Source organism: Atta cephalotes, assembly GCF_000143395.1.
Source record: "Atta cephalotes unplaced genomic scaffold scaffold00040, whole genome shotgun sequence".
In the NCBI taxonomy this organism is placed as follows: domain Eukaryota; kingdom Metazoa; phylum Arthropoda; class Insecta; order Hymenoptera; family Formicidae; genus Atta; species Atta cephalotes.
Genome location: NW_012130104.1, coordinates 1,633,711 through 1,647,233, shown reverse-complemented (window position 1 = coordinate 1,647,233; position 13,523 = coordinate 1,633,711). Strand labels below are relative to the sequence as shown.

The following is a 13,523-nucleotide window of genomic DNA, read 5'->3' as shown; positions in this document are numbered from 1 at the left end:
TATATATATATATATCTTATATAATAATCTAAAAGTAAATTATAAAAAAGCTTATAAACAATAGTAAGTGAAAATCGATCGAGAAATATTCAATACAAATAAAAAAATTAGCCATATATGCTTAATAACATTTTAATCAAAATATAAAGGTGCCTATAAGAGTCATTAATTAATCATGTGTAATTAATTTATTCGTTATACATAAAATTGTAGACGTTTCAATCGCCAATTTGGATCTTTCTCAATACAAATATATAATACTTGAGAAAAATATTCATTATATAAATAGCTTGAACATAATAAGCTAAATTAATTAATAAAACGGATTGATGCTAAGTTATGATGTTGTTTTTATGATTATGTATCCAAGAGCTCCTTCATTTTAATTGCCAAATTAAATGATAAGATACTTAATAACCCGTATGTTGACCTCATTCGATTGCACGCTTGAGATCATATATCAATATAATAATATTTTTATATGAATCTTGCAATTTCCAGTTTAAGCAATTATCAGGCAATATCCGCTTTGGCTGAACGTGATCTTTTTCGCTTACTTGTGTTATCTTATAAAAATCGATGATAAATTATTAGGTACATCATAAATTATTATACTGTAAAAATTCCATATTAAAAAATTAACAAAAGTGGAATGAGGAAGCTGAAATGACATGATACATTTAACAACATCAAATTATGAATAATAAATCCAATACAAATGGACGCGTCAGTATAAATCACGTGTTCCAATTGGGATTGCGCCTGTCGAAGGATTTGTCGAGGCTAATTAATGGCGATTAATGAGCTTGGTTCGACGAGTTCCGCTGAGAAAATTATAAAGACATACATACCGACGTAGCGGCTTCGATGAGAATTAGAACTCAGAACGAGAGCAACAAGTGGCGCACGATGTCTCTCATTATCGGCCAGTTATGGATAGACTCGCTTCTTCTTTGTTTTATGTAATGTTTGAAAATTTCACAGCGGCTTATCGCGATACGTCCGATCCGACTATTAATAATCGACGACAGACATGAGTGTGAAGATCTTGCATTATTCACGCTACTACCTTCATGATTCTTTTTACTTACATTAGATTGGAATCTCATCTAGATATTTCAAAACTCAATCTATATATAGTGGCATAAAAGCTATTAAAATGCCTCAAAAATTTCGGGAAAAGAAACGAATTTTATATATATTCCTGTATTAATGAGAAATATAAATACACATTATCCTTTCTCGAATTTCCATTTTTGTTCTTTGATCTGGATATTGTAGATGAAAGAATTCACAACGTGAAAGAATTTAAGAATAAGAAATAAGACTGCTTCTTTCTCCCTTGAGCATTTCGTGATAAAGTCAACATTTGAAATTCTACGGGAATCAAGTTGGAGCCAAAAAATTAGCACGTTGATTTACTCCATGTAGCATATACCGTATCTCACGTGGCATCTCGACTGCACTTTCCCACTAGCACGTTCCATCTTGGAGTACTAGAACGTGACTGTAGCTTTTTCGTAAGTTTCTCCTTCTTGTTCCTCTCCTTCTTTCATTCGTAAGAACGAGAGTCGAAAAAAATATCTTAATAATATAATGTATCCGTATTCTCTAAAATTTCATATACTATATGTATTATCTAATTTACGCGATTATATTTCCTTGTGATTTGCTAAACTTCTCTTCCAAAGGATTTAAGTTTACTGCGTTAACGAAATTTCCTCTTGTTCAAGACTCACCTACATTTCATCTACATATATCCCGGTGAACTACAGCTTTTTCTAAAATAGGCGAAGTTAAATTCAGTTCTCTTAGTAGAAAGTAATCCCCCGATTATCCTTCTCGGATCTCCCGGGAATGCGGATTCACATATGAAAGAGACAATCTTTCAGGGAGGGTGGCAACGCGTTGTAACTCGCGATAATTCCGTTAATGCACATATGTCGTGCAGCTCTAACGAGTTATAATCAGTCGAGCACCGGCTGAGTACAGTTTAATGGTTTATTCCTCGCATTAGGCACCCTTCTAGTCCCTCTTTCCCACCTTGGCTTCTATCTACGTTCTCTCCTCTCAACTATCTCTTCCATGTCCCCTCCCCTCTCTCTCTCTCTCTCTCTCTCTCTCTCTCTCTCACTCTCTCTGTCCGGACTTCCACAATAATGCAAGCTCCATCGGCGAGATAGTACGACGAACGCGCAATTTGCGGCCGAGCTCTGGCTTTCTCGAATAATTGATGCAATTTCCGGGTTGCGAGCGAGCTGCGAATGACCCCGAGAATTTGGATTTTAGGTAGATTCACGAGATGTTCACGTCACAAAGTGAACATTAATTTCCGCATACCCTCCGGTATTAAATCGCGAACGATTTTTCTAAATAACCAGATTCCTATCCTCATACGTATGATCGTTGAATAATTGTTAATTTTCAGGAAGTCTCATTCGAATCCGATTTCGTATGAGAATTATAGCATATACAGAGCATCATTTAATCATTTTCAGTTGAACTCATTCAACATACAAGAGCATTATTAAATCGTTAATAATTTCACATGAAGGAAACAGTACAGCCTATCTATGTTTTCTATTCGCATTCCTGCGGGATTAATTTTGCGGATTCGTTTGCGAACCACACTGTAAGTTTTCGTGTAGTCTGGCTCTGCCTGGGCATGATCGACGACTCTCTTTCTACCGTTGCGGCGTATCGCTAATTTTTTCGACGAATCCAATGTTTCCCATCTGCTAATGGCGTATTCCTCTAATCGCATTTATCCTAACTCTCCAACTAACTCCGGCTTACTGACTGTTTCGCGTTAACTTCATGGAGACACCATTATACTTTATACCACGCGTTTCTATCAACTAATAAAATATATCCATGTATTTGTACATTAATTAAAAATATTTGCCGAACGAGACAAATAAATTATAAATGTACATGCTGTAAAATTTATAAATTATACATTTAATTACAGACTGTCTAGTGTTCAGATTTTTTAATCGACATTTTATCCATAAATCATTTCATTGTGTGACTTTATTATGTTGCTTATTCGTTTAATATTTTAGTACATACACTGTCAATAAATGTATGTTTTCGGCATGCGTTTATTATAGCTCGAAGAATTGGAATATTCAGAACACGAAAACAACGGATTAATCCGCATTATGAATATTTGATCGCATCGTGCAGAACCCGGCAGGATGAACTTTAAAAAGCTCTCTCCGATGCAAATTAATGCATGCCGTAAAAAAGGTCGGCGGACGCGGCTTTTGCGATACGCGATCCATAATTAAGTTGTAGATTAGTTTTAGTACTAGTAGTATTGAACGAAAATAAACCAAAGTCATATGCGAGTTATATCAAATGTTAGCCAACTAAAATTTATACTTTAAATAACAAACTTATAGAAATATAAATAATTCAAAGTAATAAATAAAAATACTTACTTTACTTTAGTATCTGAAAATTTATGACATTTTTTTATACATCCTATTTGAAAATCGATTTTGAAATCGACTCTAGCAATAAATTTAATGTCTTAATCTTTTTTTTTTTATCTAAATTGCATCTTCCATTACAAGAAATCGATATAACTGTCTAATTGATATTACTGTCTAAATGCTTCTTTGCAATTGCTTATTTCAAGGAAATAAATTATTAAAATATTTTAATATCAAATTGTATAATAAAATTTAATATCAAATTGTATAATAAAAGTAATAAAAAACACAAAAAATTATTATCTTCTTGAAATAATTCAAAGTACTTGATATTTTTTTGTAAGATTACTTCTTTCTAGCGATATTCTTTTTATAAAGAAAATTGCAGAAAAAAGTTTTGTTGAAGTATTTAAAAATTTAATTAGATACAAATCTGAAAACAATTTTATTGAACTAAATAATGTAGAATGTTTAAGCTGGTTGCTAGAATTAAAAACGTTAAAACTTTTTGTAGTATTGCTCTTATTATGCTTAAGTTTCCTATAAAATTATTTTCAGTACCTAAATTTTTAGATACTTCAGTACAATCGTTCTTCCGTGTATAACTTATTAATAATTAATAATTAGAATAATCGTGCTTAAACTATTTATTTCCTTTTGTCCATATATTTTTTAAATATATATATCTTACTTTAAAAGCTATAAGAAAAGCTTCCCTTTCTAAACTTCAGGTCATCAATGGTTGAAGACAAATCTCGACGTGACACCCGAGTCGGGCTGGTCCGTCGACCCGTTCGGCCATGGCGGTACTATACCCTACTTTCTCAAGGCCTCTGGTGCATCCGGTACGGTGATTCAGAGGATACACTACGCGTGGAAGCAGTGGTTCGCCAAGAAACAATACGGAGACTTCGTTTGGCGGCAGCCGTGGGATCGCGACGGCGCAGCCGACATGCTCACCCATAATCAACCGTTCGACATCTACAACATCAAGCACTCGTGCGGCCCACATCCGCATGTCTGCCTCAACTTCGACTTCCGTAAAATACGCGGCGAATACACGGAGTACTCGGTTCGCGCCGTCGAGATCACGCCTAACAACGTTAAGCAGATGGCCGAGCTGTTGCTGGAGCAATATGCGAGAACCGGCTCGTTGTTCACTCACAACGTCGTGCTGATGCCACTCGGCGATGATTTTAGGTTTGCATAACTTTATTTCGAAACTTTCATCATATTTGTGTTTATAATTTTTCAATTTTTCTTTTATTTTGTATTTTTCTTTGTAATGTTGTTCCTTCGAAAAAGAGACACATATATTCGACAAATTTTTTTATTGTAAAATAATTAACTTTAATATTTAAATTTATAAAATAATTAACACATAATTTAATTATAATTTAATTATAATTCAATAATGTTAAAATTTTTATTTTATATTTTAAAATATAATTAATATTGGAAGATACAATTAGTTGTTTTTATATTATGTAACATAATACATATTACTTTTTAAAACATGCATATAGTACACATATACAAACACAGAGTGTTCTGGAAATATTTTTTATTTCCTTTTACATGAATGATGAAGAATTTTTTTCTCAAATTGTATGATTTCCGAAACATTCTTATATATCAAGAAAAAAATATGATTGTTTCTATAATTAATAAAACTTCTAAAACTTCTAATGATGTTTCTTATTATTATTACAGATACGACCATGCGATCGAATGGGATCAACAATACACCAACTACAAGATCCTGATGGACTACATAAATAGTCGGAAGGACGAGTATAATGCTGAGGTGGTGTTTGGCACGCCGAAGGACTATTTCCACGAGATACAAAAGCGCGTGAACAAGTTCCCATCGTTGACAGGCGACTTCTTCGTATACTCGGATATTTTCAGTGAAGGTAGACCGGCCTATTGGAGCGGCTACTTTACTACCAGGCCCTACATGAAGATTCTGGACCGCGAGCTCGAGGCGAATCTCAGATCTGCCGAGATCCTTTACACGATCACGCTAAATCTTGCCAAGCAATCCGGCAAGGATATAAAACTTTATGAGACGTATTTCGAGAAGCTGGTTAAGGCGAGACGTAATCTGGGTCTGTTCCAGCATCACGATGCGATTACCGGTACCTCAAAGTCCTTTGTTATGAAAGATTATGCGCTGAAACTCTTCGAGTCAATCTCGGATACGACAAGCCTGCAAAGCTTTGCCATCCAGTCTCTCGCGGCCACCATCAGCGGCAAGTCGAATTCCGTCTATGTGTTGTCCGAATCGGATAGAGACAGCTACGAGAAGCTGCCGAAGAAGATACCAATCGGCGTGAATAATCATGAGACTAGGAAAATCGTTCTGTTCAATCCACTGGCGCAGTCCAGGCAGGAAGTGATCAGTCTGAAAGTTACGTCATATAAAATCAAAGTCTTAGATCCTCAGAAGAACCCCATACCCTACCAGATCGCGCCTGTGATGAACGCCACGAGCATTACGCATGATGTATACGTTCTACTTTTCGTAGCCGAACTGAAGCCACTGTCAATCGCCACATACCACTTGCGACAAGTCGATAAAGTGCCGGCAGAGGCCATCTCGACAGTGTACTGCAGCCGTTGCGGCAAGGACAATGTCTTTCCTATCAAACCTATGCAAGTGGGCGACGTACAGCTCGAGAATCAACGAATGAAACTGCTGTTTGACGGGCAGACGGGTTTCCTGAAGCGCGTGACGAAGAAATCCACCGGCAAGATCATGCAGTGCGCCGTGCAGTTCGCTGCGTATCCTTCGGCTCAGTTCCATAGTGGTGCCTATCTCTTCATGCCTGATCCTAATCTCCGGGACACCGACAAGGATGTCTTGGAGGCGTACACGCCGCATCAGAAGATCTATATCATCAGCGGTAACTTGAGTTCCCGCCTTACCGTCGAATATGGCAAGTTACTGACGCATCATGTGGCGATCTACCATCGCGACGGCGGTCTCGGCGAAGCCATTTACCTACGCAACATTGTGGACTTTGAAACGCCACCGAAGAATCGCGAGACGGAGATGTTTATGCGTTTGCAAACCGACATCTCGAACGGCGACCCGCCTGAGTTCTACACCGATCTGAACGGTCATCAGATGATCAAACGTACCAAAATCGAGCGCATCGGCATCGAGGGCAATTACTTTCCCATCACAACCATGGCCTACATCGAGGACTCGAGTCACCGACTGACGCTCTTAGTAAACCACTGCCAGGGCGCGGCCAGCTACCAGCCCGGCTGGCTCGAGGTGATGCTGGATCGCAGAACTCTATACGATGATTCACGGGGCATGGGTGAAGGTCTGCTAGACAATCGGCGGACTGTCATCAAGCATTGGCTGCTACTTGAAGATATAAGTGGCGAAAAAGACAAATACTCGAGACCGTCGTTATTCGCCAATCATTTGAGCAACACTCTCAACTACCCGGTGAATATTTTCGTGGTAGACGGTAACGAGCAGGAGGTCACGATGACGCCGGAAGTCAGACTGTTGAGTCAAAGCTTCCCGTGCGATCTTCATCTGCTCAATCTACGCACCAATCACGATCAGAAACTGCCACATTTCCCAGTGAATAGCGCGCTCATGGTGCTGCACCGGCAGGGCTACAGTTGCTCCGTAGGTATCGACGTGGCTCTGAAACACTGTCCACTCATAGAGAGACTCGCGCAGGGCACCGCGTTCTACAAGCTCGACAAGGTCAACGTTACGAAGACGTCGTTGACTGGTACGAAGTCGGGCGCCCGTTTGAAAGACGGTTTCCAAGAGATCGGCCTGCAACCGATGCAAGTCGAGACATACAATGTGAATTTCGTACAATGATCTTAAGCCACAAGCCGATCGGCTGTCGATATCGACCCGTTCGCATTGATTGGTTAGCAAAATTAGCAAGAGTACATAGGCGTCTTGCCCCTTCCGAATGACACTGCCGTATATTAATCATGTTGAATACTACCTCTGACTCTTTGTGTAACGTGTGACGTTGTTAGCGGCAAAGAATGGAAACGATACAGCAGCGAAGGTAATCAATAATTTCTCGCGGGACGAAAAAAGTGACAAATAACGTTGACTACTCTAGGACAATTGACTCATACAATTGAATTTTATTAAAATATATGTTTTTTTCGTTAAGAAGGATTTCAAAAATTCTTTTTAATCAATTTTTTATTCAATTTTTTATTTTAGGCATGTGAAGGAGGTATTTTTACATTTTTTTGTTACGCTAATTCCGACAATGTACTCTACTGGCCTAGAAATCATATTCTTATACCATTTTCTTTTCTCTTATACTTAATTTCTTTCACTAATTTTATTTAGAAAAGAGAAGAAAAAATTTTTCTTCTTTCTCAGATCAAAGATAAATTTCACTGTAAATTATTGACGTGAGATCATTAATCATTAATGTAAGAACTTTCCACATTACTTCTCGAGTTTAGCTGAATTTCGCGAGACAATACTTCGCGTTGGTTGCATCACATTTACAGGAAATTAAAAAAAAGGCAAATATGTGAAGAGTTCGCGTGTAAATATTTTGATCGATGCAACAATTAATTGCTAATCATGACAAACGTGCGTGCGCCATTGTACATATTGTTCCTTGTACGATGTATCCTTGCGTTTTATTGGATGTGAGAGGAATTGAGAGGGAGAGGGAAGGGAAGAGGCGTGAGATGTATACACGCAGATATATAAATACATTAGTAATTTACTCTAAACAGAGTCTGAGATATCTAATTAATACATGTATATTCGCTGGAACGAGATACTTGGGAACAGATTTATCTCGATCTCTATTTTACTTATTTAAATTAATTACTCTCATTATTAATTACTCATTTAATTTTGAACAATTCTTCCATTATTTAATTCCATAATTTACCTTTATCGCTGGAATAATTTTAACTTACTTATTTATTAAGATTTTAGATTTGGGATTTTTAATAAATAAATTTCTTTATTATTCCTAATAACTTCCTATCGTGTAAAAATTTCTATTTTTTTAATTTTATTTAATTTCTAAGATAGTTATCATTGTTTTTCGAACGATAAAATAATATTTCTGAATGTTAAATTTTCTACATTTCTTCATGAATGTAAAGCTTTTTTAATCGAAAAGTGATTTCACGGCGGAGATATAAAAGGGGCCAGAGAGTCAGGCCTATACAAAGAACAAAAGAATTAAAATTTTATACATATAGTAACTTAATTTTATCTGTTTATACGATGTTTGTCGCTGTGAATAAATACACAGCTGACCGACAGAAATTTCTTTTATCAAACAGAGTTATATGTGTATATATTGTATCGTATATGTATATATTACATATCAGATCGTAATTTATCCTAGACAATTACAATTATAGATAACCTTTGTGATAGCGAAACGATGTAAAGAAAATCTTATACATCTATTTTCGTATGTCAAATATTTTGCTATCGACCCTCCCTTTCTCCCTCTCCGTGAATATTGACAGTAAGTCAAGTTTTCTTGTAGACGAAGAGGACGCAATTCCAAGGACATCCTCTTCGCGTATTGTTTACGCAATCCGAGAATGTAATAAAATGTAATGCGTGTAAAATGAACGTGCCAGACGATGAAAAAATTATCTCTTGGAGATAACGCGGGAAGAGGGAGTCTTTACAAGGTATAAATTATATTGAATTGTAAATAATTAAATAATTTGACGAATTCTTGTAATTAACGATCGTCACCATTGTGAAATCTGTTTCTTTTTTCCAACTTCCAAGATATTTATACCATGACGTGATAATCTGTCAAAAATCGATAACTATAAATACCGTACTTTCGAGATGTTCTTTGTTATGAACGAATGCGCGATAAGTATTGAGATTTGTGTATGATAAGTGTCGCAGAGAGATTTTGCGGTATGTATCCTCGCGTGATGTTTCCAGTGATCTTCCACTTCTATGGAGAAACTCGAAGTGTCCCTTTTTGCGGCTGTATTGTCGGTCCGATTTGTATATATTAGATTAATTAATGGTAAGTGCAGCTTCCATGCGCAAGTGAACCGTCGCATTCTTCCAAGGCGAGAAATATCGGAAGGAATGGGGCGGAAATTAGTTCTTCGAGGGTGCAAGTAATGTTGTAAAACGTGACTGTTACTTTTGCGTAAAAACGGCAAAATGTTTACTGTTTCTCCGTGTACGTACTCATAATTATTATGAAGCAGCATTTTTTAATTTACACGAAAGATACATTGTCTATGTAAATTTTCTCATTTAATCCTGTTCATAAATACGATGCGAATTTGTGTAAACTTCTGCCCACAATTCTAATGCTTGAACTATCAGACTATAGAATGCTTTCATTTTCATGATTAATTTATTCAGTTATTTACAGTTAATCGACATGTTTACTGTCATATTATCGCTAAGAGATGTAACAAGTTGCGATTAATTGCTTTTTTAGCGGTACATAATTATATTTGTCGCGCCAAATATTATACATGTTTTCATTATAAAAAAAATTCGTTTTCGTTGTCAAATTGTTACCGTTTGATTTCAATTGTAAGTCCTTCTTAACGCGAATTATTTCAAATCGCAAATTTGATAAAAATTTAATATCGAACGAAAACACGCAACTTTACGTTTAAAAAGTTGAAAAAGTCAGGCGGCGGAAACATCCGTCATGATACGATTTGATTACCGCCGGTAATTAAACTTCGTAAGGCATTAGTTATTAAAATTTTTTCGATAGACTTATGGCTCCGATAAATTTCACGGTTCACGGCGCGAACGAATTTATATGGGTTTAACGATATTATGTAAATAGAGGATCGATGAAATCGTTAAACCGATAGATTGTAAAGAGTAATGGAAAATAAAGAGTGGGCGGATGGGTGCGCGGGTAGAGTGTAGAAAGTTATTTCCTTCGAGCTCTTGTCACTTTTAATCATCGCCGTAGCACATTATCACGTTCAATCTTTGGCCGGGAGAAGATTTGCAAAAATAAATTTATCCGCTTATATATACATATATCGATCGCTTGATAGAACTAGCCTTATTTCGAAGTATTATAATAACTAAATCGATCTCTTAATTGTATTTTTCGGATACGTTCGAACCGGCGTTTAATCAAGCGAACTAATTAGCTTATATTATACTTTAATATTATCTATTTGATCTTATTTATTTCGGTAGTATTGTTTTATTTACACTAACGACACTGCCCACGATAACATATCCAATCGTCCGCTCCATTTAAGCTTACACGTAACAAATCAAAAAAAAAGAACCTCAAGCAAAGAAATCTCGCCGTATAGTTCTATAGGGTATAGATTCAATTCATTGTTCAAATGTTTTTCATATCGTGAAGTAGCACTCTGTTTAAGAGTCGGATCTCTGCGTCGAGATTTCTGCAAATGTCGAAATTTCTGCAATTCGACTAAATGCCCGAAATTGCTGGGCGACCAAGTCGCTCGCAATGATTATCCCTGTAATGATATTGTAACATACTGTATGTTTTGTGCCGTCGTTAGAGAGAAAGAAGTGTTCTATATCACAAAGAATAAAGTTATATTACATGTTCACACACACACACACGCTGTCGCTCGGACGATTCGCAAATGGCTCGCCATTTGGAATCGCGCGAGCGCGGGACGCGCAAATGGCGATGATTACATACGATATTCCTTATGTTACAATGTAATATTATATTTATTAAATAAAATTAGTAACTGACGTATTTTGATCAGTCACGTTGTTCTCTATGCCGAATGACCCTCCTTCGATAAAAGCGGATAAAAGTAATGGAAACTGTTGAAAGACTCAATAAAATTTAATCTTTCAGTGTCATATGATCACGCTTTCTTTGTAACTTTGAGAAATTTGAAAGGTCTCAATTACTTTTTTTCAAATAATATGTCTAATCTTTCTATAAGTTAATAAAAAGGTGTTTGATAAGAATATTTAATATTATATATTTTTGCAGGAATGCTATGCAACCAAATATACAATGATTGAATTTTTGTTAAGAAGCTCAATTATTATCTTTCTGATATAAATAATATGTACAATCCTTCTAAAAAATTTTTATTCACTTCTGATTTTGTATACATGTAGTCACTTTTTTTATCATAGCTCTAATGAAGTACTTAAAACATATATTATCGTTTTGCAAAATTTTTGATAAAATGATATTTAATAAGAATATTTGAAATCTGCAAGAACGTTGTGCAATAAATATGCAATGAATAATTTTTGTTAAGGGACTTCATTACTATTTATCTTCAAATAATATGTACAATATTTCTGCAAAAATGTTCAGCCTTTTTCCATTTTTTTTTCATATATAGATATATACGGTGTTTGATAACGATATTTAAATTTTGGAAGAACGTCATGCAATGACTATTTGTGTTTTCTTAATTCTTGCAGATATGTAAATTAACCGATTAATGATGCATAAATATCGATCAGTGTTTTTTTCTTTTTTCTTCTTGTTTTTCAGATTAATAAAGAGGTGAATATATAATTGCGAAACCGGAAGAGCCATCTGGACTAAACGTTAATCGATACCGTTTCTTGGTGCATAACTTTCATTAATGGTGATTATACGATCTTTCTTACAGCAATAAGTGTCTCGCTTATGCCAATGTCTCCCGTACTGACCATGTAATTGAATTCACAATAAGATGAGAACTGCAGACGCGGAATCAAGAAAATTGCGAGATTCCCATCACGCGAAACAGATTAATTTACATATTCCATTTCATCATCGACGACACTTAGATTTCCTACTGAAAAGCCCGACATTCTTTTATATTACCGATTCAAATAAAACTGCGAGATCTAAATAATTAATCAGATTATAAAATCATAAAAACGGTTTTGCAATTATATAAAAAAAGTTATATAAAAAGCAGAAATCGCATATTTCTCTTCAGTGCAATTACGTGTTATTCTAACAACTTCGTATATTTTAATCTTTGTGCTGTAGCAATGAATTAAATTAATTTTACTTAAAAGACTCCTATTCACTCACCACTACTATCTTAGATTACGATGTCAAGTGAAAGAACTCAATAAAAATTCTTGCAAATTATATTTGAAGAAAAATATTTTTCAATAAAATAATATTTGCAATCAGAAAATAAATTTGTAAATTATATCGAAAATATCTTCTTGTTTCAAGAAGATATTAAATCATTTTATTTCTGTATGCTGTTACTAATCTGACAGAATATAACTCATTTCATTTTTTGTTATACTCATACATAATTTATTTCTAGATGTATGGTTACATAAATATTAGTTAATAAAAAAAGGTGAGTGCTCGGTATATTTTGCAATCGATTCTGTTGATTGCAAGTGTTGTTTTATTGAATACATATTTCCATATTAAAATATATTTTGTAAGAATGTTTATTTTGTATTTTCTGTCTTCTGACATTACAATATGAGATGAGTAACGGGAGCCTATCTATTCTTCATACGAAATAAGAGCAACGAGAATAAATATTCGTTCCGTACTTGTATCCGGCTTCAACTACATTTTGGAAGATTACATTTTAGAAAAATTGTAGAGAAATCGTGTTGCCCGAGATACAGTTTCGTATCTCGGGCTTTCAGGATCAAAAGTGCTAATTTATAAAACACACGATGGATTTTAGTACCTCGCACGATGATTCAGCTCGACATAGGCGGAAAAATGGGATTTCCGTTGTCCAGGTCTCGACAGTTGGAATGAACATCGCGCGCTCGCGCGTACCTTCGTTATACAAGTTTTAATTACAATCGATTCAATTTCCTTCTTCGCCGAGGACAGAGTTTTCATTCGCCCACCCATCGAGATACTTCGTCAGCTCGTTCATGAACCTGACACTCGTAATACTCCATTTACCGTTTCCGTAAGATGGGAGCGCGCGGACTTTTCGCCGTTTCGATAGCTCGTTGACTGAAATGCGTGGTTAAAAAGTCTGTTTCACTTTTCTCATTCTTTCTTCTTTTACGGAAATTATCGCTCATCTTGAAGTAAAAATCGCAAAAAGATTTCCTTGTAAGATGTCATTTAATCATAAAGAATT

General features: G+C 35.4%; 1 protein-coding gene across 1 annotated transcript in view; it reads left to right on the top strand.

Moving 5' to 3' along the window:
* Window positions 1–7,299, top strand: part of LOC105622121 (alpha-mannosidase 2) — a 97,872-nt gene extending 90,573 nt beyond the window's left edge. The window contains exons 5-6 of the mRNA XM_012203555.1: window positions 4,172–4,640; window positions 5,154–7,299. Of these exons, the coding sequence (XP_012058945.1) occupies window positions 4,172–4,640; window positions 5,154–7,299 (2,615 nt within the window). The remainder of the gene's footprint in view (window positions 1–4,171; window positions 4,641–5,153) is intronic.
* Window positions 7,300–13,523: the final 6,224 nt, after the last annotated feature.